This window comes from Macrobrachium nipponense, chromosome 3, assembly GCF_015104395.2.
Source record: "Macrobrachium nipponense isolate FS-2020 chromosome 3, ASM1510439v2, whole genome shotgun sequence".
NCBI classification, from domain to species: domain Eukaryota; kingdom Metazoa; phylum Arthropoda; class Malacostraca; order Decapoda; family Palaemonidae; genus Macrobrachium; species Macrobrachium nipponense.
The window spans coordinates 125331514-125359100 of NC_087202.1; the positions used below are offsets into that span (position 1 = coordinate 125331514).

The following is a 27587-nucleotide window of genomic DNA, read 5'->3' on the forward strand; positions in this document are numbered from 1 at the left end:
GAGAAGTGGTGGATATACGCTCCTATCCCTAGTGAAAGGGATAGGATGGGGCTCTGTTGAGTAGCTCACCCTGCATCTTGTCCTTATCCGCAGGTGACGACCGTGTCCCTCTAACCACAGGTAGAGAGAAAAAGAAAAATGGGAAGAGGAGCCAGTCACACTCTCATTCCCATCCATTCTTACGGTCCCACCAGGACTCGATGCTGTTCACCCGCCCTGCGAGGGGGGTCTGGTTCGCTACAACGTGTTGAGCAGCCACCACGGGTCCCCCAAGGAAAAGATCCAAGGACCTGTGGGCAATATCCCGAAGGTAGAAGGAAGGGCATGTGGTCTGGTTGGACCAGACCCCTGCCTTCAGTACCTGCGCCAAGGAGAAGTTCTTGTGGACAAGGCAGCATCTCCTTCGCATCGAAGGCGGTGAAGTCCATTAGGGAGTGGGGATTGTGAACGACTCGAAACCAATCGTCAGGGACCGAAGGGTTCTGAGTCTTCGCTACGAAGTTCGGTACGAAATCGAGCGTCACGGATCCCCCTCCCCTGGGTGCCTGACTTCGCAGGAGAAGTCATGCAGTTCCTCAGAGGAAAAGAAGGAAATAGTCGCATGACCTATCCCTCTTCTCTACTTCGGTGATGTCCAGTACCCCATACTGGTCTGTCCGTTAGCAACGAGTCTCTCGCATCCTCCTATCCCCATGCAGCGAAGTTCTCGGTAGTGGATAGGACACCGACACTCCAGGTGTGGGTGTCAATGGTATGGGTACTGTGACAAGCTATTAAAACGAAGTAATGGTTGCTGTGTAACAACCGAACTAAGTCAACAGCGTAATTCGTAACTGACTCGGGCGCTCTGACAGCTGCCGACTGACTGCGTTCGGTAGGAGGCAAGTTGTCAAAGCATCCGAGTAAGTCACGTGACCTTCGCCTTTAAAGGGTTATGCCGAGAGACCAAACAAACAAATGATGTATTTGTTTGTCACCAATGCCAGGACACGAGGTGATGATTCTCTTAAGGCATGTACCCAACAGGCGAAAGTCAATTGCCTTCTAGAGACCGAGGTCCCTGAAGGTAAAACATCTCATGTTTGTTGAATCTCAGCTAAGGAGAAACAACACTATGTACCGTTGAAGACGAAGGTAGATATTGAATGCAACCTACGTCTTCACATATGAATCGAGAGAAGATCTCAAGATTCTGAACCTGTGCTTACAAATGACTGAAAACGCTACCCGCTATTTCATTGCTGTCCGGTGAGAAGTCGTAGTTGCAATGAAAGCGGGGCGTTCTTCGGTAATGAAAACACAGGTGAAAGCCGCCTGAAGAACTGCTTCTCATGGGCTGAACATTTGGAGGTAGAGCTGTCAGGTCGGAGAGTAGGCGATGTCTTCTGACACATCTTGTAATTCGGGTTGAACAATGAACAATTGTACACCTACGAATACGAGATATTTTGAAGACAAACTCGATGTCTGCAAAATCATTCGCATTATCGCAGTGCGATGCAGCGGGAGACTTGTACAGACTTCTGTTACCGTGCGGTAAACAGAAAGATGAAGAGTCCAAGAGATATCTCTGTTGAAAATTCTCGCAATGTCGAAGGCGATGGAATCTAGCGTCACCGCAGTAGATGGTCCTTCATTATTGCGAGAATCCCCGTTAATCAGAGACCTAAGTCCATGATTGTTAGGCAGAGATACGGTTCGGTAGTCAATCAAGCAGGGGAGAGAGAGACATACATGACCGTGAATCTCGGAGGCCCAGCTGATACTGAGCTGCTATCATAATCAGGCGAGTTCAATACGCAGTTGTTGAGCCTGCTGACTCGTCATCCTGAGTTGCCATGGGTAATCCATTATTCCACGAAGGAATGCGTTCGGCTAGAACTACCGAGCATAAAAGATATGCTCGGGCAATTATATTTAGGCGAAACGAATTTCGGTAAATATAAAAGTTGAAATGGTGTTGTCGTGACAAAAACCATAAGTATATAAAGTTGAAACTGAAAACTCCTGGGAGGTTGCAGGCAACCCCGAGTTGCAGTTCAATTAGAATACTTCTCGTCTAAGTCGCAATCCGTAGAATAACTAGGATATGCGCCTACCCCTCGGACAATTCACTGCTTAGCAGAATCAGGTCGCGAGGTTAATATACGTAGTATATTTGTAGGATTCTGAACAACGATCTCCATCCTAAATTAATTCTTTCCTTTCAAGAAAACAAATAAGGATTGGAGATCGACCACCTTCGTTCTCTATCAAAGAGAGTGAAGGAGAAGTCTTCCTCGAAGGAAAGCTTCAATGGTGAACAGAACTACCTAAGACGATAGTTCAAGCCAAACTGGATATTCCCGTCCGATCTCCTCTATTCCAGGTTGGTCGCCTACTGTGAGATAGTTTCTTTCAGCAGCAGTCTTCTTCACAATGCTAGAAATTCCAGGAATTCGAGCATAGGCGAGGTTCCCGATTATCGTGTAACATATCGGGGATTCTCGTCTCGCTCACTTTGACCGTGGTCTCTCGCGTAAGTGTTTGAAGATCGTAAAAAACTCGAACCACTCTGAATGCGCTAGAAATTCCGTAGAATTCTAAGCAGTCTGCGAAACCCCCACCGAATTCGTCAAACGATATCGGCTGGTGGTTCCCTTTTTTCTCTCGATTCCCGTAGAAATCGAGAAGGAGCAGGATTCCTCCTCAACGACCGGGACTTACGTCAGGTAGGACCCGAAGGTCCCCCCCCGGTAGCGCAGTCCCGAACGTGGGATCCTACAAAGAAATCTCTGTAGGATCCTTCCCCTTTCCCTCGTAGCCGTAAGGAGAGAGGGTGGGGGGAATGGGGAAGGAATTGGATACTCGCTCGCCTTCCCGTGGAACTAGCAGTTGGAGAAGAGTAGGAGCAGCCATCGCCTTGCGGCGATGGCCTCTCAGAGTCTGGGAAAACGTATCGTCAGGAGAAAACGTTTTCCCGCGGAGGGTTACGAACTCTCACTGTAGGTAAGGGTCTGCCGCCCACTGTGAACGTTCGTCTGGGTGGGGCTGATCGACACCTGACAGGAGAGAGCCGATACCGTCCTCCGACTCATTCCCCAGTCCTCGTCGAGGTCGAAACCTCTCAGGAGGACCGAAGGAGTATTTAAATACGGTGTCCGAAGACACGTAGAAAACGCCGCTGTCGCAGTAGAGGAGGTGGAAGTAGCTTGATCGACCGGCCAGAACTGAGAGAGCCTTCTTGTCCGGAGACGAGACACTGGTTCGAGACAGAATCGGCAAGCTCCGATCGCGGCAGACCCTCCACCGTCGGTTTGGGTTCCCTCTCGGGCCCCAAAACGACTCGAGCAGAGACGTGGGTCTCTGCTGGTGGGAGCGGCAATCCTTCCGCAGGGTCATTATGCTGACGAATCAGCTTAATGACTTCTGCAAATTCCTCTGTATCTCGGGAGTAACCGCGTCTTGCGGAGTAGGACCGTCCAGTCCCTCCAACAAGAACAGATCCCTAGATACTCCTCCTTCAGAAGGAGGAAGAGCGGCAGACCCCTGACGGTCCGCCTCCAGCTAATTGCGCGTATGTCCTGGTCGGTCCTAGAACCGTGCCTGGTCCATACGGCGTCATAGCGGGGTCGCGAGCGGCGCACCTCTCGCGATCACTCATAGGTACCTCGCTCCTCCCGGCGTAGCCCGAGGAGGTTGAAGGTACAGGAGAGGCAGACCTGACGCTCCCCCCTAGCTCGCTGGCAGGACCAGCGTGCTTGGAGGGCTGCTGCTGATCGTCAACCCGCGGTGGCGATCGAGCAGCATGCCTAGCCTTGCCGCTCGCCTGAGGCGAGAGGCTTGGCTGAGAACGTCGACGCTGATCTCTAGCGTCAGGCGAGCTGTTGCTGGTTACCGTCTCCGCCCGGTCCCGATGGGAGCGGCGTCAGGTGACCTGCTAGGGCTCGCTGTCACGGTGAGACCGGCGAGCGTCCTCTCGGCGCGTCGAGCCGCTGGTACCAGCCGTGGCTGGTACCGGACGGCCGCGGGACCCCTTCCTCGCCTCAACCCGTTATGGGAGAGGCAGACCTGACGCTCCCCCCCTCGCTCGCTGGCAGGACCAGCGTGCGTGGAGGGCTGCTGCTGATCGTCAACCCGCGGTGACGGTCGAGCAGCAGGCCTAGCCTTACCGCTCGCGCTGGGGCGATTGGCTCGGCTGAGAACGTCGAGACCGATCTCTAGCGTCAGGCGAGCTGCCGCTGGTCACCGTCTCCGCCCGGTCCCATCGGAGCGGCGGACGGGTGACCTGCTAGGCTATGTGTCGCGTCGAGACCGGCCAGCTCCGTCTCGGCGCGTCGAGTCGCTGGTACCAGCCGTGGCTGGTACCGGCGGCCGCGGGGACTCCTTCCTCGCCTCAACCCGTGGCTGATCAGCGACCGTCACGTTAGCCCGAGCAGCCAGTTGATCGCTGCGAGAGCGTCCACTGGCCTGGCGAGAGTCGTGTGCACGACTCTCGCCAGTCTTCTGCTCCGCGCCGCTGTCTTGACGGCGAGCGAGCTCGGGTTCGTCAAAACTTTGGCTGGACGGTCTTCTTGGAAGAGCGTCCACTCGGTGCTTCTTTCTCCGAACGAGAAGCGGCCGAGACGGTAACTGGTTTAGCGGCAGAACCCGCTAGCACCCAGGTGAGGACGCACCGCCGAGGCTGGTGCCCTCTGGTCCCCGTCGCTTCTTCTTGGCAGAAGAAGCGACGGGCCCCGTTCCCGAAGAACAGGAGGACCAGCAGAAGAGCTCCCCAGCTCGCCTGAGCGAGGGCCAGGCCCTTAGAAGATCCCGAAGGAGTCTTCTTAGGGGGAAGGAGGCAACCTTCTTCTTCTTCGGCTGTTTGGCCTTAGAAGTCGAAGGGGAAGGAGAGGCAGCGGACACGAAGAAGACGACGAAGACGACGACGACACCTTCTTCCTCTTCTTCTTCGCCAGGCTCCGCAGGACAGACGTCAGTCTTCCATCCAGGAGGGAGCCGGGGCAGTTGCCGAAGCAACAGGGCCCGACTGCACCTGTCGAAAGACCTGAGACTGTGACAGCATCACCAACAGCAGGAACAACAGGAACAGGTCCAGGAACAGCAGGAACATCTGAAAGTGAATGAGCAGCAGGCACCTGATCTGAAGGGAATGAGCGGCTGGGACAGCAACAGGTACGGCAGGCACGGCAGGTACCACAGGAGAGACAGGCGTCCTGTCGGCAGCTACCGTCATCCTCGGTCACTGGCGGCAGGTCCAGGGGGGTACTCTTTGGGCAGCGGCAGTCCGGGGTCGGCAATACAAAGAACCCAGGTGGCGGTGGCACCGTCCTGATTGGCACGGCAGGAATTGGTTCTGGATTGCAGCCGTGGGTGTTACCGACATGACATGTGGTGTGTACACCAGTGCGGTGACATCTCATATGCTGGTGTCGAGATTGTGGTTGTTGTAGTGGTTACCGTATCATGAGTGACCACTGCCGACCCCGCCAACCGCTGAATCAACCCCTGCAGTCCCAGCGACTCCCACACCTGTCCCAGGTCGTCCTCGCTGATGGCAAACCTGCGGAAGCAACAGTCGGGTTAATTAGAGGGGCTTCCTCGCGCCTGGGGGGAGAGAACCCCACCCAGAGCGGACGGAAGACCCCGAGTACAACTGGACGTCCGTTACGAAAGGAGTCACTGGACTTCCGATGACTTCTTGTGTCCTCGTACAGCACCCACTGCGCCTCTGACGAATGCATACACGTTACACAGGGCTCGTTGCGGGAGCACTCTCGCCCCCGACAACGAGTACAAACCTCGTGAGGATCTACATCTACATCCAAGGTCGTCTCCCACGGATGTCGCACACCTGCGGTAACATAGATAGATTAGTAAGAGGGTTCCTCACCACTGGAAGACATGCCCCACCCGAACGCAAGGAAGACCCCAAATACAAAAATACAATGAAGAAGCTGAGCGGTTGGGGGGCAGGAAGGAAGACGAAGAATCGGCTACCAACTTCCTGGCAGACCTTCGCTTCCCCCCCCCCCACCCCCCGCACAGCAGTGAAAAGTAATATGAAAATGAAACAGAATACTGCCCTTGCGATTCAATTCATAGAACTTAAAGGAGAAAGATCAATTCCCGGGTAAGAACGGAAACTTGATCCAATAATATGATGCTATCATAAAATATATATGAAAATGAAACAGAATACTGCACTTGCGATTTCATTTCACATAAAAAATCGTAAGGATCAATTCCCGGGTAAGAACGAAAATTGATCCAGATTAAATTCATGCAATCAATAAATGAAAATGAAAAGAATATTGCAATTGCGAATCCACTTTCATTGCATTCTATTATACAAAATTAAAAGTTCGTGCCGAGCGCAATCACACTCTCGGTAACGAACGCACAGGGCAAAAATATAATGAAAAAAGTACTTACATTTTTCAATTACACCCTTTCGCCCAAATACATGACTCGGCGCGAGCGCGCTCCCGCCCCTCGCACCGAGACATAATTCAAGGGGTTCATAAGTTAGTAATGAAAATGAAAAACAGTGTACTTACAGTTTCATTTTCAAGTCAAACAAACCATTAGTAGAAAACACAATATAAACAAAGCATACGACGATGAAGCGGGCAGAGAGCGATGACGAACACGTCCTTCACACCCGCGGCCGAAAGCAAAAGTGATTTGTTTACCTCCCAGTCGCGCAGCGCGCGACTGTCGGACAAGCAGTTAACTACCGTTCTCCCCTTGTTCGAAGCTTACGACCGTTCCAGCTGCCGCTAGCTACTTCCTATTGTTAAAGGACCGATGGTTTGTATTACGTATCGGAACAAATTCAAATTATATGGCGGCAACAGTGCTGCCATCATTAGTGCAGGTGACAAAGAGACCCACCCACTTTCGGGAACACCCGGTACTGCTGAGCTAAGTGTTGTTCATTCGTTGAGCCCCAACATCCATATGTGTGGAGGAGGGAGGGCTCTGATTATGTAATTGTTTGGTAAGAATATGTGAAACTTTATTTTATTATAAAAATATCATTTTCACATAAGTGACTTACCAAACAATTACATGGCTGAATCCACATTCCAAGGAAGGTTGGGAAATGGACAAATATTTATAACCTATAATAGGTTATTGGTTTAGAAACAATAATATGCTCACCTCTGGTCGGTGCTCTCATCACCTGTAGATGTGGCAGTAATGGGCAGGGTCATCCCTATTCATAGTGGGATTTTGTAACTATGGAGGTTCACCGATGGTTAATAAAATAAAAACAGTTTGCCCTTGCCCTGGGCGAAGACCAGACAACCAATACATAAAACTGTCACCTACACTATAATTAAAAAAACCACACACCTACCCATAAAAACACTGGAGGGTACTCTAAGCACACCATACCCCCAGGCTTCCCTAAAAACTCGACAACCTTAAAAATACAAGGCAAGGAGATAGTAGATGGAAAGAGGTCCCCTTATACTTCCTCTCCCAAAACAATGCCAGCTATAGACAAAGGCCCCAACCTACTTCAACTCTCAAAAGCAGATTCTATATCCTCAAGATAATGCGATGCAAACACCGATTTCAATCTCCAGAATGTTATTTGCAGAATAGAGGATACTGACACCTTGTGTCTAAAAGCTAATGAAGTTGCCACTCTTCAAATTTCATGAGCTTTTACCTTCAAAACATTAAGAACTTTGTCTTGGACTTGAGTGTGAGCCTCCAGAATAAGACTTCTCGGGGAAGAACGAAATAACGTTTTCGGAGAGGGGACGGGAGTGGTCTCTCACCGAACACCAGAGACGGTTCAAGCTTCCTCTCAAGTTCTTCATCCTATGAAGATATTTAATGGGTCTAACCAGACACAACATTCACTCTTCTTCTTCAAGGTCCAATATGTCCATCAGGTTCTTTATCACAAAAGAACAAGGCCACTGCTTCAATGGGTCCTCGTTAGTAGCCAGAAAATCCCCAGCATACGAACAAACTGTGCTGTCTTGAGCTAATATACTTACTAATAGTGTGGATTTCACTCACTCTACCAGCTGTTGCTAGAGCTACTAAGACAAAGTCTACTTCGTAAGCTTCTTCAGGGAAGAAGAGTGTAACGGTTCGAAATGCAGACTGGATAACTACCTTCATACAACATCCAATTTCCAGTCCACTTCTCCAGATTTTCCCACTTTTGATGTCTCAAAAGATTTAATGAGGTCGCTGATGTCCTGATTATTTGAAATGTCAAAGCCTCTATGCTTAAACACTGAAGAAAGCATGGACCTACAACCCTTGAAAGAAGTGGATAGCTATTTACTTTAGAGGTTGTAGAAGAAGAGACGTGATTCTGTCTACACCACATTCTAAATACTCTCCGCTTCGACTGGTAGAGTTTGCAAGAAGCTCTTCTACATCTTGCAACAGCCTCTGCCACTCTTTGAGAAAAACCTTTTGGTCTAATCATGCTCCTGACTGTCTGAATCCTGTCAGGGTCAGAGCAGACAACCCTTGATGCTAGTCTGTCAAAGTGGGGTTGTTTGAGTTGTTGACCTTGTGGAAGAAGTCTGGGGAAGCCCACTAGAAGCTTGAGGAGGTCCAGGAATCATTCCTTCCTGGGCGGGAATGGAGTCATAAATGTCATACACATTCCGATGGGACTGAAATTTGTTGACGACCTCTCTTATATAAGTCCAAAGGGGGGGACCCATATACATCGAGTCCTGTCCAGTCCAGAAGCATCGCATCCATTCTCCATGCTTGAGGATCCGGAACAGGTGAACAGAAGACTGGAAGGAGACTGTTCCTTGAGGTGGCGAAGAGAGCTATTGATGGTTTTCCCAATGTCTTCCACAGGTCTCACAAACTCTCTTGTTCGGAGTCCACTCCGTCAGAAGGACTTGGTTGGGGCGGCTCAGCTCGTCTACCAAGATCTTCATTTTCCCTTGGACAAACCTTGGAAACAGACTGATTCTGTGCCTGTTCACCAAAAGAAGATCTACCACCTTGTTGAGAGAGAAAGAGCGTGCCCCTTGTTTGTAAACTTACGATAGCACCATGGTGTTGTCCACGTAAATCGCTACGGTTTTTCTAGTGACTAGTGAAGTGAAGGCTCTAAATCCCCCAAAAATTGCCTTCAGTTCTTTCACATTTATGTGGAGGGTCTTCTCTTTCTTCAAGTAACCCATGAGCTCTTGCAGTGCTGTCTGAAAGGTCCCAAAGATGACTCATCTGGTGCAGCGCTAATCTTGGAAGTTGAATCAGTGGCATCTGAACAACTCTTCTTATATGACGAGTGACTTGCAGGCGTGACGATTCGTGCAGAAGGAGGCGAATGAGATGAAAATCCTTTCGACGAGCATTGAAGGGAGTCGACAGCCCAAGTGCGGGTTGGTGCCAGAATGCATCTGTCGCCGGACAAATCTCGATTCTCAGGTGACGACTGGGATGAAACTTGAATGAACTGATCAGATGCAAAATTACAGATGGTTGCGGACTCGTGCTCCTTCAACTTCTTCACTGGAGGAGTCGAACAATCCACATACAAGACATGTCTCTTTAGAGGGTGAGAGCCAATGGCATGATAATGATGATGATGGTGTCACTTCTTTTAAGCTGCACGCTTCCAAGTTGGAGGAAAAATGCACTTCACTTTCATCTACGCCTTTCCAATGGTGTTTAGTCAAAACCCGTGAGTCAACAGGCTTGACGGAGTCGATGACTGCCCTTGGGCAAATTCCCCACAGTCTCCCTTCGACCTCTGGTGTGTCTTCTCCCGGGTGCAGGGGAGCGAGACAGTGACCTTTGTCTAGGAAAACTGGGGGATGGACAGCCACCTCCTCAGACACAACACCGACACTAGGCACTACATTAATTTTGGCACTGGTTGATTGTTCGACAAAAGCACGGAATGACAATCCCAAATCCATAACAGATTTGGCCAAAAACTCAAATTTCTTGTCCATTTTGGACTCTAAGCTGGCAATGGTGTTATGATTGGATGCAAAGGATACCTGGAACAGAGTTAGTGGTAATGAAGTTGGAGGACTAACTATAGGAGAGATGTTAGATAAAAGAAAAGAAAAAGTAGACTTCTTTCCCTCTAAAGGCAAAGGAGTTGCTTCAACACTACTTGCTTCAACACTACTTACTTTCAGCCCTAAGAGTCACCTTTCTCTACCTATCTTTTTCCATCTTCTCTAAATGAAACTTAAAGTTCTTTCAAGCCTGATCATCTAAGTCCTGACATTCAGCGCCAGTTAAGTCTTTGCCACATTCCTTTCCATCACACTTCACACACCTGGAGTGTGGGTCATAACACAGCTTAGTCATCCAAGTTTTACAGCCTTCACTGCAAAACCCAACTGCTGACGAACTAGAGTCAAACATGTTAACACTAGACCTTATTTAGCTAAATGGAAGCTAAAAAGCAGTAAACAAAAGAAACAACCACCGAAAGAGTACTTCACCAAATATGAAGATAAACTGCAACAGCAATGAAAAAAACGACTGTGAGAACTATGATGTTACTCTGTGGCCGGCAGAAATCGAATTGACGTCAGTTAGGTCGGCAGTAACGGGTGTTCCTGAAAGTGAGTGGGTCTCTTTGTCACCTGCACTATCGATGGCAGTGCTGCCGCCACCAAATTATTTGAATTTTCAACTGCCAGCTAAGAAAGCTTACATTTATACTATAATTCTTTGTTAAGTCGCTTAAGGGGACTGTCCGCTATGGCGGATGACATGTCAACTTGAAAAAATCAAAAATCGAGTTATTACTTGTATCTATGCAAAAACATGCCATCTATGCTTTCCAGAAGTTTCAGCCAATTATTTTCACAAATAATGAAGATATATCGGTTTTTTAAATATGACGTCACCAGTAAACTGCATCGTCTTTGTAATGGACTGGAGTTTGCACAGGATCGTTTTTGCGTGTTTGTTTTTGCATTCTATAACAGCGATTTTTTCAGATTTTTTTTTTTGAAATTCTCATACATCTGGTAGCAATGAAAGGCTGTGTGAGAGCTACTCAGAGAGGCTGTTGTCTCGACTGAGAGAATGACTCAGTTACTCCACAGACTTCTAAGGAGTTGCACGCACTTGCGTTTGGATACGAGTTATTTACATTGTCTTTATAACTTCTCAGTGAACTTCTAGCAATGCCGAAGTTATCTACGATGAAGAGGAGTACTAAGCAACTAAGGCTAACGAAATTAGCGAAGGCCAGGAGTGTGCTGAGAGAAACTTCACTGTTATCAGCGTCCCCATTGTCTCGAGTCGACCCGTCCGCATCATTAGCGCGTGTCACCCCACCAACATCAGCCTCCGAGAGTGAAAGTGACCGTGCTAGCCCGAGGCCTTCAACCTCACATGTTGTAAGTGAGGCTTCAATTTCACTGCCAGTCGCTGATCATATTATTGAAGTGGATGAAAGTGATATAATTGATTATGACGAAAAATTTATAATTTCAAGAAGACAACTAGTAATGCTCTTAGAAATGTATGTATGCAGAAAACGAACATGTAGACAGAAAGTCAGTGTAAATGCAAAGAGAGACAGATGGGATTCAACTTTTCGTGTATATTGTGATGGTTGTCATAAGAACATTACCCACATCCCCCCAACGAATCACGGGGAGGGAACGCATCATAAATTTGGTGAAACAAATTTGCAAGAAGTTTATCATTCACTCATTACTGGTGTAGGACGAGCAGGTCTAAACAAAATGGGAGGATTTTTTTGTGAACCTATGTCAGCTGGATCTTATACGAGACACAGTGCGTATCTTTACAAAAAAATGGAATCTCATTACAGTGATATGCAAAAACAGGCGTATGACTATGTGAGGAATTATTACATAGAAAATGAACTGGCAAAACCTGACGAAAATGGTGTGATCGATATTGATGTTTCGTTTGATGGAACTTGGTTATCAAGGGGTCATAAGTCACACGTAGGTGTAGGTTTTGTAATTGATGTATTCACCGGGAAAGTGCTTGATTGTGAAGTTTTGTGTAACTTTTGTAAAATATGTGAGTAAGGAAAAGAGCAAGCACATAAATGCAATAAAAACTATGATGGAAAATCTGGCGCCATGGAAGCAGAAGAAGCAAGGAGAATTTGGATGAGATCATTGAACCTCGGTTTTAGATACAAGACATTTGTTGGTGATGGTGACTCTAGCGCCTACAATGCATTGTGTGAACTAAATAACGGCAAAGGGCCATATGAAGGTGTCAAAATAAACAAAGAAGAGTGCATTTGTCATGCCCAAAAGAGAATGGGCCACAGGCTCATGAAAGTAAAATCCGAAGTAAGTGAATACATAACTACAAAAAGTGGCAAACAAATGAAAAGAAGTTTATTATCAGGAAAAAACAAAATGACTCAAGTTATTATAAATAATATTCAAGCGTATTATGGTATGGCAATTAGAAATAATGTGAATACAACAGTAGATCAGATGCGAAAAGCTGTTTGGGCTATTTATTTTCACATGACATCTGATGATGAACATCCAGCACATCATATGTGCCCTGTTGGCCCTGAATCCTGGTGTTTCTACAATAAAGCCATTGCCAAAAAAAGAAGAGATACCATCGCATAAAACAAGGAAAAATCACCTTTCAGGAATACCTTACGAGCTTCGCACACACATAAGAAGTGTTTTCAATAGTTTGTCTGACCCCCAACTATTGCAAAGATGCCTGCATGGCTGGACTCAAAATCCAAATGAATCACTGCATTCCCGGCTTTGGATGAAATGCCCCAAGCATAAGTTTTTTGGCCTGTTTAGAGTGAAATTTGGATCAAGATTGACAATTTTAGAAAATAATTTTGGATACTTGCATAGCAACTTGATGGTAAAGTTATTTGGAAAAAGCCCTGATATAGACACGTCACTTACAATTTATAACAAAGAAAGAACGAGAAGTAAGCAGAAAGCTAAAACAATAAGCAAGAAGAGAGCGAACGATGAAAAAGAGTACAACGCTGGAGTATTCTAACAAAACCCTGGCAACAATGAGGGAGCTGGCAACTCCTGATTCCCATACACTAAGTATATTTGTATGCTTAGGGTATTAAGTACCCGCTTTTAGGGGGGGGTACCGACCAGGAGCCTTGATGCAAGAAATCAACAATAAAAGTACAAATAATAAGGTAATTATCAATAACCCCTGTTATTTTGACTTTTCTAAGAGAAAAAGTGAAAATTTACAAATAGCAAATCTTTGGGAGCTCATAACTCAAAAACATACTTATGCGCATGTCGGTAACGATTACTCGGTTATTTATTATCCAATTTTAGAGAAAGATATCATTGGAAAGAGGAATAAAAATCCCATAATTCTGTGTGACAGAATTTTGATATCTTTCTTTCTTTTTATTTTAGATTTTTTTGAGTGTCTAGACTAAAAAAAAAAAAAAAAACATAAAAAAAAAAAAAAAAAAAAAAAAAAAACATAAAAAAAAAAAAAAAAAAAAAAAAAAAAAATCAAAATTCTGTCACACAGAATTGTTCCTTATATAAAGAAGTTTTTATGGTATGATTTTCAATACAATTGATGCCATATTAGCGGAGAAATCTCTACCAACTATTTTTTCAAAAATCATTAATTTTGCTAATAAAACTGACGGTCCCCTTAAGTGGAAACATAAGTGTTCAGCTTGATAGAAGGTCTTGACTGACTGACTGACACTGTCTTAAAGGCACGTAAATCATAACCAACAAGGTAATTATCACTCTGGATTTCATTCACTCACTGAGACTGGTGAAATGGCATTTAATACGTTTGCATTCTACATAAAAGCATTAAAATTATGGGATTAGAATTCTACTGCTGCACAAAATTTTTACTAAATAAATAAAATTCAATAAGTCTGCATTACCTGGGCAGGATCTGTTCCTAACACAGGAAGTCCACTGGTACAGGCGATGACACTTTCTGGGAGCTGCACAGTGTCTCCATTTCCCTCTAAAGAAAACGTTAAATGACCTCTCCAAAACAAGTCAAATACACTTCTAACAACCTAGAATAAAATAAATAGCAATAAAAGCTGGAGGTTACAACAAGATCTAGAAAGTTTGAATGTAGTAAATAAAATAAAATTACCAGCTAGAGATATTGATTATTACCATCTCATATCCCCTATACGTATACACACCTGAAGTTTTCAATACGGATACACTTTGAGAAGTACTTCAGTCCAAAGGGACACAGCAAAGAACTTTGAATACCACTTAAAGTGCACAACACAAGGTATAGTTTAGGTGGTACATTGCTAACTGTTGCCAACAGATTAGACCTAGTAGCTGATCAACTTCTTAAAACAAGCATACAAATTTATTCTTACCATTCCTGTGAATCGTAAAATAAGCTTCTTTGCCAAGCTTACGATAACTATGATTGAAAGTTGTAATTTTGTTGTACAAAATTTGAACTGCAGCAGTATATTTTGAATTTCCATAAACGCAAGCCTCGTATTCATAAACTTTCCATATGCAAAATGTAACTTTGGCCAAGCAGGACATGTACCTTATTCCATTTACAAAAATGACCAACAACAGACATTTTTTAATCTTTGCGAGTCTAAAACTATTATATCTGGTGTCCTATATGGCACAACATGCAAATAATATAACAAATACTTAACAGTTCAGGGAATAAGGATGAAATCTTTCAAAAGCACATATAGTTATTTGGACAGCTTGCACCAAGCTTCAACTCCATTATTCGCCTCATTTACTGTAAACTGGTGATATTGGGATTGAGGATTCTGAATATATGACAGGCCTTGGTGGCACCTATGACAAGCTTCTTGATTTTTGCAATAAATAAAATTTCTTCCAGACTTCCTACTCTTAGTTCACTTGATACCATTAACCCTCTTGTGATCTGATGACGCATAGCGCGTCTATAAATTTTTTTCCATAAGTGCACAGATGACGCTCCAGGCGCATCAAATGTAAGTTACTTTCTGGAAAAATTCACGAAAAAATAACACATCAATCATAGAAAACATAGTTGACACCAATGGGTTGACAGATGATGAATCTCAAAGACAATGCAAACCCAATATCGCTAGCTTACTTAGCTATGATACAAAACGTCAACTGCACTCCATAAAAAATTAGCATTTTTTAATCAATTACAGCTTATTAGCAAAATTTATAGCAAAATTATTGCTACCACAGAAAGATCAAACGTTTCTACACAATTTAGGTATAAAACAAATTCCCCAAACCTAATTATTATATTTTTCATGATTATTTCCAAAAAATATCTACCATTTTTCTTTAAATTTTCATGTTCATTACATCATTTTTATTATTTCTAAGCCCCAACATAATAACACTTACCAGAAGCGTAAATCAGTTATAGTTCGGGCATACCGAATTTTATATATATAAAAAAAAAAATTTCCATGAACGTGTTCTTTTTGGCCTGGGGGAAAAGTCATGTACCTTACACCCTTATATTTTCGGCCTGTGCACAAGAGGGTTAATAAAAAACAAGCTAAAGGATGCAGCTGACCCTGGCAATCACAATGATTGTGTCGCAGATACTTGAGTCAGTTCTTCTAGTGAGACTTCTCCCCTTTCAACACCACTGACAACCAGTTCTGATTTAAAGCAAACCACTCAACCGACACCTGCATCTACATACTGAAAGAATTGCTGAACTATTACCTATCATCAGCCTCTCCTGTTTTCCTGTTTTGTGGACGTGAGAAAAGCATTGGACAGAGTAAAATACCTGAAGCTCTTCCTGAAGCTGCATAAAAGAGGCACACCTCTATATTTAATTGGCATTTTATATTGCTGGTTCTCAACACAGCAATTCTATGTCAAATGGGGTAACGTATTGTCGTACACATTCGACTCCCTAAACGGACTTTGCCAAGGGGGCATTCTCTCACAATACCTGTTTAATATGTACACAGATGCCCTGAATGTCAAACTGAACTCACTCCCAATCGGATGCAGTCAATGAAACAACTATAAACAACCTCTGTTATGCTGATGGTATGGTTCTGATTTCCCCATCAGTGCAAGGTCTCCACAGACTCGTCAACACTTGCCGCCAATGAAACCAAGACCCACTTCATGTCGCTGCTCCCGAGATCGCTTAAGCATATTGCAGAACGGCAAATTTTCCTCAGAAATCATTGGTTGGAATTTGTGCACAAATTTCCGTATTTGGGTTACATTATCACGGACAACTTAAAAGATATGGCAGACATAGAACAGAGATTGAGCTATGCGCAACTATGTAAACTATGCGCAACTGGCAACATGATTGCAAAGAAGTTTGCATTGTCACCAAGACTTGACACTGCTACAGTATCTGTGGGTGCTCCCTGTGGAAGAACTACACCCAAGAGACCATGCGATCTATCACTATCGTTCACAATGGGATTTTGAGACACCTCACAAACACTCCTCACTACCACTCCGCCACACAGATGTTCACAGAAAACCACATGGACAATTTAAAAATCATTGTAAGGTGAACAATGTCCAGTCTGATCACCCAAATGCAAAACAGCAGCAACTCGCTAATACAAAGCATCCTAAATAGTGAGGCAAGATCTAAATTGTGGAGAAGATGGAAAAATGAGGTGTTTGCTCCCTAAATGGCTCAATCTCTGTTTTTAGCAAAGTGTCATCTGCAAAATCTGTCATTATTATTATATTGCCACGATTATTGTTACTACTGGAGAACAGGAGACATGGACCTGGTGTTGAGTCTTGTAGGAGAGAGCTCTCTGTCTTATAGGAATTTGTGGGTTCTAAGTCTTGTTATGGTGTTGTTCAGTCTCAAGCTGGATTATACTGGGACCAATAAACGTGAACAGTTGCAACTAGGGAAGACTAGGCCAGGAAAATATTCAAACTGGTAGCAGAACATGGTTGAGTAAAGATGGTCAGATCAGATAGCGAACAAAGGGAGACAAGATGGAGAAGAGGTTGTCTGGAATTTAGCAGGATAAAGGGCGAGTATAAAGTATGGAGAAGAGAAGTCGAGGGTAAAGATAAGAATGAGCTTAAAAGGGAAAGCCCTAGAAGTAACAGAAGGAATAGATAGAGAGATGAACTTAAGGGTAAAGAGGGTTCAAATATAATCCTATCCACACTAGGTGAAGTTTATCTAAAAGATACACTGTGGAGAATTACAGTGAAATGAAAAACTATCTTAAGATAGGAAGAGAATCTAGTGAAAAGATGAGAGATTTTAATTAGGTATGCAAAGGCAGAATCAGTTTAACAGAGCGATGTGGAAAAGTATGCTTGAAGGAGAAGCTAAGGGTTTTCATGTATTGGAACAAGCAAATCTCAGAGAAAATAAAAAAACAAATGGTACACTAGTAGCTAATGGTCAAAGAAAGTTGGAATATAAAACAGTGTCACAGATAATGAAAAGAATATTTGAGGGATTAGGTAATGAAGAGGAAGAAGAATGGTGGGTGTCAGGAATGAGAATTCTGGGAGAGAGAGGGAACCCAGAGATATCGGGGAAAATGGAACTGAGGTAGGGGTGGAAAAAGTCTTATAAATAAAGAAGGGAAAGTAACATTGAAGGGAAAGTAACATTATGTGCAATATGCAAATCAGAATGGGATTGGGCTAGGGACTGTCCTCAGAATTTTCAAAACAGGAAAAAAACAGAAACAAAACAACAAGAAAATAAGCAGAAAACAGAAACTTGGCAAGAAGAACAAGTTTATATGGGAGAAGTTGGTAAAATAAAGGAAGAGTCTTGGGAAGAGGTTGATGCAATTTTAGACACAGGATGTAAATCGACTATTTGCAGGAAATTGTGACTCGCACACATTGTCAAGAGTTTGAGGCAGAAAGAGCTGAAAAGAATGAAGGATACTACGACAGAGTCTAATAAAGTATTTAATTTTGGTGAGTCATCATACAGGAAAAAAACAGAAACAAAACAAGAAAATAAGCAGAAAACAGAAACTTGGCAAGAAGAACAAGTTTATATGGGAGAAGTTGGTAAAATAGAGGAAGAGTCTTGGGAAGAGGTTGATGCAATTTTAGACACAGGATGTAAATCGACAATTTGCAGGAAATTGTGACTCGCACACATTGTCAAGAGTTTGAGGCAGAAAGAGCTGAAAAGAATGAAGGATACTACGACAGAGTCTAATAAAGTATTTAATTTTGGTGAGTCATCATACAGGTCCAAAGGAGTAATGGAAATACCAGATATATTGAAAAACAGTTTTATTTAAAGACAGAAATTTTGCAGGGTGACATACCATGGCTAATAGGTAAGAAAACCATGAGTAATATGGGAATGACCATAAATCTGAATGAAAACTGTGTTATAATAGAAGTATTAGGGCGATTGTAGATCTGGGAGTGAACGTCGTCTACTTCCTTTACGGCATTCTTCAGATGGAGAGAATACATATCCTTCGAAAGAGCCAAATGCCTCTCTCAGCCCCTTGAGTTAGCCCCCAAAGGCAATGGAGAGGACACTAAGGAGGGGTCTCCAAAAACAGGATTGCAGTTAGCCCTCGCTTCATACCCTGATGATCTACGGCTCTGCTCCCCTGCGATCCCACTCCTTCCAGAACGAGAGATGTCTGGTTCCCACTGGGGCATGAAGGACTTCTGGTTCACTTCCTAGATGTGAGCTTGGAAGAGGAGTGCCTCCTGGAGGGTTTTGACTGAGAACACAAGGTTGAAGAGAGGTCTAACTTAGGCTTAGATCCCTTTCCACTAAAGGGGTGCTGCTGAAAAGGAGGAAGATGAACTTCTGGTGTCAGTTGATCCTGCGTTGATTTCTTTTGCAGATTCGATGCAATCTGCTCTACCATCAACTGTGGAAAAAGATGTGATGAGTCCAGCGGCAATAAAAGCAAGGCGGATTTCTGTGACATCTTAACTCCTCGAGAAGCAAAAGCACACCAACGTTCTCTCATCTTAAACACTCCCCCCAAAAGTCCAGAAGAGAGGCGCGAGTTCTGAACAGCCATCTCGTATGGCTCTACCATGAGCAAGAAAATATGCAATGGGTCCTGCTGCAACAAGATCATCTAGTCCTTCAATGCGTTCATTTTCTTAGCAAGAGCTCCCACTGTCCAATATAAGAAAACTGAACACATCCAAAAACCTTGAAGAGATTCTTGACAAAATGGTCCAGTTCCACTGACGAGAAGAAGACTTTGGCTGAAGCGAGGGCTGCATGACGGGAAGAGTCAATGAGGCCTGGGAAGTCCCCTTGAAAGGAGGCAGCAACTCCCGGGGAGGGGGCTTCTCCAGCTATGTATGACCGATAAGTCCTCTTGATCAAATGAAAAAGAGGGTGGGAAAACGTAGCCTTCCCTTGCTCTCTCTTCATTGAGAACCATTATGTGATCACCTTCGACGCTTTCTTGGCTGAGGACGAAAGCACCCTCTTGGGAAGGGGAGCTTGATCTTCTTGGACATTAGCATATAAAGAAGGTGGAGGCAGGAGATGACAGAGTACTAGTTGGCTTGAAGGAGGCAGGATAATTTTCCAGGAGAAAGTGAAGAAGAGACTTGTAGGCTGAAAGTTGTGAAGTGTTTGGCTCTGCATCCTCTCTATCTCCCAAAGAAACGTTAACAGTCTTGGAGGGAGGCGCTTTCCTAATAAAATTCAAAATCTCCGTCAGTTGATCCTTGAAATGAGGAAGAGAGGGGTTGTCCAATTCCAAAGTGCGAACTTGTTGCTGAAGTTGAACACAGAGTCCAGAAGAACATGGAACCGGGTGTTGTGAATCCGTAGTAGGCACAGGTGCATGGTGCACAGGAGCAAAAGCAGGAAGCGGGAGTGAGCCCCAGGAGCATGGGAGCCGGGACGGCTCTCAAGTGTGGGTGCCTTGAGACGAGACAGGTGCTCAAGCGACAGGTGTCTAGATCGGTGCTTCTGGCGCTCAGGAACCTTGGGGGAAAAAGACACACAAATCCCATAATGTGTAAGCAACTGCACAGAGGCAAAAACTGAAGGATCTACCCCGTAGCTGCAGAAAGGAAGGGGTTGTCAAAGGTGTCCCTGTGATGCTTGACCAATAGAGGGGAAGTGGGAAATGAATCCACCATATGCCTTTTCAATGGCTGGGAAGAATCAAAGTAGTGTCTACAACGCCCATGATCGGACTCCGAATCCAAACTGGATGAAAAGCGGCACACATCTGCAGACATGCCTTTCCAACAGCAGTAGGTTGAATCCTGAGATTTAGCAACAGGATCAACAGAGGGGGCAGGAACCTGTGAGCAAACCCCATCAGCCTCCCTTGGACCTCCGGTAAGTCTTTTCCCTGTTGCAGTGGAGCAAGACAGTGACCTCTGTCTAGGAGGGAAGCCACCTCCTCCACTAACACACTGGACACTTTATCACTAACTGCTTTATCACCAAACACTTTCACATTTGTCCATAAGTACTCGAAGGGATATCTCTATTTCTGACACAGAACTTACAACTAAATTAAATTTTTTGTCAAACTTGGAATCAATCCTAGACGCAAGACTGGCATGGTATCAGGGTCAGCAGCATGGGAGCTGAGCACAGGAGTGTGTGGGGGAATAGGAGGAGGACTGAGGATGGGAGAGAGGGTATGTCCTGAAGTAGAGGGAAGAGCGACACCAGAGTCTGTCTTAGGCCTAGGCGAAGAATCTCTACTAGCAGAGGCCCTAATTTTGGGACGAGCGGCCCCACCTTTCTAATCCTATTTCTATCCAATTTACTCAGCTGTGATTGAAGTAACTTCCACCTACTTTCATACTAGTCCTTGCATTCTGAGCATCTAAGCTCTCTTGTGCATACTTGCCCCTACATTTATTGCACAAGGAGTGCACATCATAACTGAGTTTTAAAACCTAGTCTTGCAGCCCTTGCTACCATAGTGAAGGCTGGAAGCACTAGAATCCGACCTAACTGACTAACTAATGAGTTAATAAGAAAGAAAGCTAAAGGTGCTAAGCAAAATACCAAATTTGTAACTAATTTGTATTTTTCATAACTAACAAACCTTCGGTCTTAACATTAGGATTTACTAGCGCCAAGCTGGAAACCGGTAGAATTAAAATTACACTTGTGAGATCCAGGGACTAATGGCATCTATACCAGGTCACGGGGCATGTATACCCAGAATGCCCACGGCTACCTGTGACCCATCAGTTATTTTCCTACCGCCTTTAAGATAAGACGTGTTACTGTCTATCTCATTTAAAGAAATTTAACCATTGAGAAACTAAAGCCAGTACATCACTGACTTCAGCAAACTGGCAAATCATGAACGGAGGAGCAAGAACAACATGTTGTCGGTTGTGTGGCATAAAATAGAATGATGCTTTAGGCTTCTTTCATAGCAAGCCCCTGTCACAATCGCTTTGCAAGTCGCTTGTCCACGAATTTTTTAATTAAGGATGCCGTGCGAGCATAATCGTTGGCTAAGTAATTAATTGGTAAGTTACTTGCATAAAATCAATAATCACAGAATAATAAAAACTTAATCTTTCATGTCTAAATCTTACCGAAGAGGTTTCATTTGTGATGTGAAGAGGCAAAAAGTCACTCCATTCATTAACTACTTCAGCTTTTTCACAAATTATGTACAAAGCACCATGATGCCACTGACTGAGTCTCTTCAATGCTCCAAAATACTCTGGAACCTCACTGAAAATAAAAATTTCTTTAGCAGCTTCACATTACACATCAAATTCACTGCTTCATCTTATACGGATAAAAACTGACCAAATGCTGACAACATTTCAAAATCATTCAACTTTAATTAAGCCATCTAATTCATTAAGGCTTGACAGCATGTAAATAGATGGTCATCTTTTTGAAATGTAATACTTCTTCAAGGCAATATAAAGTGTACAAATAAAATATGATATAAGAAAGTAAAACATAATCAGGAAACAGAATATGTATATATGGATGAGAAAACAATATTCGTTTACAATGTAATCTAGTACACAAAGACAAAACAAGACTTAGGATCAAGTACTATAGGGTGAAGACCTTCTCTGAGTTCACCTTCATCACAAAATTAGTATATAGTATCAAGTTTCTCTAAATATAGGAAGTGAAAGCAAAAAAAATATGTCTAGTAAAGGCACGGGCAATGACAGATATATGTTTGGAAGGAGAATGCAAACACTTACCATTCCATCATCAGGACTGTTTTATGGTCTTGAGTTCCGAAAACCTACACAAATGATATCGACAAAGTAATCACCTGAAAATTTCTTAAGAGCCCATTTGGCTTGTTGCCTATTGTTTTTGGTGTAAATTCCACATATATATGCATTAAGGTTATATATGTGCTATATTATATTGCGTAGACTATATATATTGCAGTATATGTGTATTGAATGTTTAGGATTCAATGTAGGTAGTTTGTCATCCCGCCTGAATAATGGGCATGAAAGTACATGCAAATATTCGTTCTGCAAGTTGGTATGAAACAAATACTTTTCTCAAGTGTATTTCTGAGAGTGTGCTATCTTATTTCTCTGTACAAGGTGTGCAATATGGTATAAATAGAAATACATTTCTAAAAGAAAATACAACCCAGTTTTATATTATAATCACTAACCTTGGATTTGGTGTATATTTATCAACGCACCAAAATACATATAAGAGATAGCTTCCAATTTCTTGCAAATTATCTGCAAAATTATGGAGGGCTTCGGCCAAGAGGAAAAAGTCATTGTACCTGTAAATCATTAAAGATGACTATTGAAATCTGAAAATTACAGCAACTGATAAGAACAAGCATACATAATAAATGTTATTGTTTATTATACAATTAAGTTTGTTCATACTTACTGGCAGATATATATATAGCTGTATTTTCTGAAGTCCGACAGAATTTCAAAACTCGCGGCACACGCAGTGGGCGCCAGGTGGTAGTACCCATTCCCGCCGCTGGGAGGCGGATATCAGGAACCATTCCCATTTTCTATTCATATTTATTAATGTCCACTGTCTCCTGAGAGGAGGAGGGCGGGCAATTTAATTATATATATCTGACCAGGTAAGTATGAACAAACTTAATTGTATAATAACAATAACATTTTGTTCATGCCAACTTACCTGACAGATATATATAGACTGAATCCCACCTTCGGATGGTGGGAAGAGACAGATAGGATTTTTTTAGGAAACTTAAATTAAGTAGATGATATACATCTTGGTTCCTCACCTGTTTGTTTTTCAAAGTAGACTATGTGATTACTGTCACTAAAGGCTGCTTTTGCTTAAATCAAGAGTTGCCAGCCAGGTGGAGACCTGTGAGCTGGTGCGCTCTGGATGATCTGTCAACGGGTACGAGACCTCAACGTGACAAGACCATCGAGGCCATACATATGAGGGCAACGAAGCAACTGACCACCACCTTGACCAACTATACAAAAAAACCCCTTAAAACTAACTAAAGGATGGAGGATCTTCACATGACTCACCACAACCTAAAATCACAACAACAAAACTAACCTAAGCCTAACTAAGGGAATAGGGAAAGAGCTACTTCCGGACCCCAAGACTGTGTCCGCAGAAACGTATGGCCCCAGTGAATTACATCGTCATAAATCGTTCTCACATCCTTAGGTAATGTGAGGCGAAGACGGAGTTACTCCTCCAAAAGGTGCAATCAAGAATGTCCTTGATTGACATGTTCTTTTGGAAGGCAAGAGAGGTAGCGACAGCTCGAACTTCGTGAGCTTTCACTCGTAAGAGGCTCAAATCAGTCTTTCTGGAAGATGAATGAGCCTCCTTAATGACGTCCCTTAGAAGAAAGCAACAGCATTCTTCGATAAAGGTAACTCTGGTCTCTTCACAGAACACCCAGAGATTACCTGAGGGACCTCTTACCTCTTTTGTTCTATGTACATAGAACTTGAGAGCCTGACCGGGCACAGGACTCTCTCTGGTTCTTGGCCCACCAGACTTGACATACCCTTGATCTCGAAAGTTTTCGGCCAAGGATTCGAAGGATTTTCATTCTTCGCCAAGAAAGTTGGGTTCAACGAGCAGACAGCATTGTCTCCTTTGAATCCCATTAAATTACTAAACGCATGAATCTCACTAACTCTCTTAGCCGTCGCAAGAGAAGTTAGGAAAAGAGCCTTCCTTGTCAAGTTTCAAGAGACGCTGCCTGAAGCGGTTCGAAAGGACTTGACATAAGGACTTAAGAACCACGTCAAGGTTCCATGACGGAGGTCTCATTTGAGGAATCTTCGAAGTCTCGAAAGATTTTAAAAGGTCATGAATGTCCCTTGTTGTCAGAAAGGTCAAGGCCTCTGTGCCTAAAAACCGCTGACAACATGCTTTTATATCCCTTGATGGTAGGGACCGCTAATTTCTGCACATTCCTGAGAAAGAGCAGAAAATCAGCTATCTGGTTCACAGAGGTCGAGGAAGAGGAAACTCCCTCCTTTTTACACCATGCCCTGAAGGAAGCCCACTTCGATTGGTAAACAGCTCTTGTGGAAGCACGTCTTGCATGTGCGATTGCTCTCACAGCTGCTTTCGAAAAACCTCTCGCTCTGGCCAACTTTTCGATAGTCTGAAACGCAGTCAGACCCAGAGCGGAGAGGTTTTGGTGAAACCTTTCGAAGTGAGGCTGTTTGAGTAGATCTTTCCTCCAGGGCAATGTCCTTGGAAAGTCTACAGGAAAGACATGACCTATGTGAACCATTCTCTCGCTGGCCACATCGGAGCGATCAGGGTCAACCTCGTCCCTTCTGAGGCCGCAAACTTCCTCATGACTTCCCCCAAAATCTTGATGGTGGGAAGGCGTACAGGTCTAGACCCGTCCAATTCCAAAGCAACGCGTCTACCGCGATCGCTTCTGGATCCAGGACCGGGGAGCAATAAAGAGGAAGTCTCTTGGTCCTTGACGTCGCGAATAAGTCGACCAGAGGACGTCCCCACAACGTCCAAAGGTCTCGACACACGTCTTTGTTCAAGGTCCATTCCGTCGGTAGGATTTGTTCCCGACGACTGAGAAGATCTGCCCTGACGTTTTGCACTCCTGCAATGAACCTCGTCAGGATTGTCACATTTCTTCTCTTTGCCCACAGCAGAATCTCTCTCGCCAGGGACAAAGTTCTGAGTGTGTTCCTCCCTGATTTTTCAATAATCGAGTGCTGTGGTATTGTCTGAGTTTACCTGAACAATCTTGTTCTTCAAACTCCTTTCGAAGAACTGCAGGGACAGAAATATTGCTGCCAGTTCGTTGACATTTATATGCCAGGCTACCTGTTTCCCCTCTCCAGGAGCCTGACACTTCCCTTCCCTCCTAGTGTTGCTCCCCAGCCCGTGATGGAAGCGTCGGAGAACAACACTAGGTCGGGGCTCAGAAGACTTAGGGACACGCCCTCCTGAAGCTTCTGAGGGTCCAACCACCATCTTAGATGGTTCTTTATCGGGGAGCGATATTCTCAATATGGCATTGAGATGGTCCTTGCCTTCCACTCGTCCGCCGCAAGGAAAAATTGGGAGAGGCCTGAGGTGCAGTCTTCCCAAGGAAACAAACCTTTCTAGCGAGGAAATGGTTCCCAGCAGACTCATCCATCCCTCGCCGAGCAAGTCTCTTTCCCTAGGAAGGCTGAGATCTTTTTCTAAGCCTAGCCGCTGACGTTCCTGGGACGGAAACGCTCGAAAAGCCACTGAATCCATCTGAATCCCCAGATACACGATGGACTGTGTTGGGGTCAGATGCGACTTTTCGAGGTTGACCAGAAGTCCCAGGGACTTTTGCTAGGCTAAAGTGAACTGCAAGTCCTTCAGACACTTCTCTCTCGACGACGCTCTGATCAGCCAGTCGTCGAGGTACAGGGAAACTCTTATTCCCGAAGAGTGTAGCCACCTCGCCACGTTCTTCATGACTACAGTGAACACCTCATTGGTAGCCGTGGTCAGGCCGAACACATAGCTCTGAACTGCCACACTTTTTTGTCTAAGACAAACCTTAGATACTTTCTTGAAAGAGGGTGGATCGGGATGTGAAAGTACGCGTCCTGCAAGTCTAAGGACACCATCCAGTCGCCCGTTCCTCAAGGCTCCCAGAACAGAATGTGGCGTCTCCATCGTGAATTTGTGCTTTTCCACGAAAAGATTGAGCCTGCTTACATCTAGAACTGGACGCCAACCTGACGACTGCTTCGGTACTAGGAAAATCCTGTTGTAAAAACCTGGAGACCCCAGGTCCGCGACTTGTTCCACCGCTCTTTTCTCGATCATTTGTTGAAGGAGATCGAATAATACTTGCTTCTTCTCTCCCTGATAGGATGGAGAAAGTCTCTGGGAGTCGTAGAAAGAGGGAGGAAGATCTAAAAAGGGGATCTTGTACCCCTGCTCCACGATCTTGAGGGACCAAGAGTCCGTGTCCCTCTCTCTCCACGCTCCCAGCAAAAAACTTCAGTCTGGCTCCGACTGTTGTCTGAAGGACATGCTTCCTCACTTGGAAGGCTTTGACTTAAAGGAAGCTCTTCCTCGTGAAAACCCTCTCCCTCGAGGAGCTGCTCTCGAGGGGGAGCCCACGAAAGGGCTTAACCTTCTTCGGCGGTCGAACCGCAGCTGAAGAGGTTGAAGTACTGCCGAACGTCTTGTAAGGCTGGGCTAAAAGGTCCTGCGTTGCCTTCTCTTGCAAACTGTTTTAGTCAGGTCCTTTACTAAAGTCTGGGGGAAGAGATGGTTCGAAAGAGGAGAAAAAAACAAATCCGCTTTCTGAGCTGGAGTTACTGAACGAGCTGTGAAATTGCACAGCAAAGCTCTCTTCTTCAATAGGCCGTTCCAAAAATGAGAGACGATCTCCTCCGAAACCATCCCTGACGGCTTTGTCCATACATGCTAACACGCTGGACAGCTCCCCCAGACTGAGAGATTCTGGGCTTCTCGCTTGCAGATCCAAGAACTCCCAAGCACCAGTCAAGGAAGTTGAAAACTTCAAGAGTCCCGGAGCAGACCCTTCAAATGATGGTCCGTCTCCGTAGAGGTCCAGGTCACTTTAGCAGAGGATAAAGAGACCTCCTCTGCGAATCCACCAAGCTGGAGAAAATCTCCTTGAGCTGAAAAGAGGGAATACGAACTCCTACTTCTTTTTTGGTTCTATACCAAATGCCCCCTTTCCCGCTTGAGTCTAGCTGGAGGCAAAGCGAAAGTCGTCTTGCCTTGATCTCTCCTTCATACCATCCAATCTTGGAGTTTCTTAAACGCTGTTTAGTGGAGAGGAGAAGTTTTCATCTCAACAAACTCCGGGTTTTACCAGTCTTAGATGATGAAAAACTGCTAAGGAGGAGACCTGGGAGCTGCAGGCTGAAACTTGTCTTCGAAAGAAGAACGCAACAGCCACACGAGAACTTATAGTCTGATCATCGAAGGGGCCGCAGAAGGTTCCTCTTCAACCGATCAGCCGAACTACTCAGCTCTCCTTTCTTCTCTACACGGAAGCGGAGACCGCCTGTCGGAGAGGGCGTACTAATGTCGGGTCTTGACTTAATCAAAGGACCCCTATCCTTACTAGATGAAGCCTTATTTCGGCTGTCTTCTTTATGACGCTTACCACTTGAAGCGGGTAGAGCGTCCTGACGAGGACGAGCGTCCTTAGC

General features: G+C 44.6%; 1 protein-coding gene across 1 annotated transcript in view; it reads right to left on the reverse strand.

Annotated features, from left to right (window-relative positions):
- The window catches only part of LOC135222044 (uncharacterized), a 261893-nt gene that overhangs the window by 226244 nt on the left and 8062 nt on the right, over window positions 1-27587 (reverse strand). Inside the window, exons 3-5 of the mRNA XM_064260178.1 lie at window positions 22571-22690; window positions 21501-21642; window positions 13871-14011 (exon numbers count right to left, since the gene is read on the reverse strand). Of these exons, the coding sequence (XP_064116248.1) occupies window positions 13871-14011; window positions 21501-21642; window positions 22571-22690 (403 nt within the window). The remainder of the gene's footprint in view (window positions 1-13870; window positions 14012-21500; window positions 21643-22570; window positions 22691-27587) is intronic.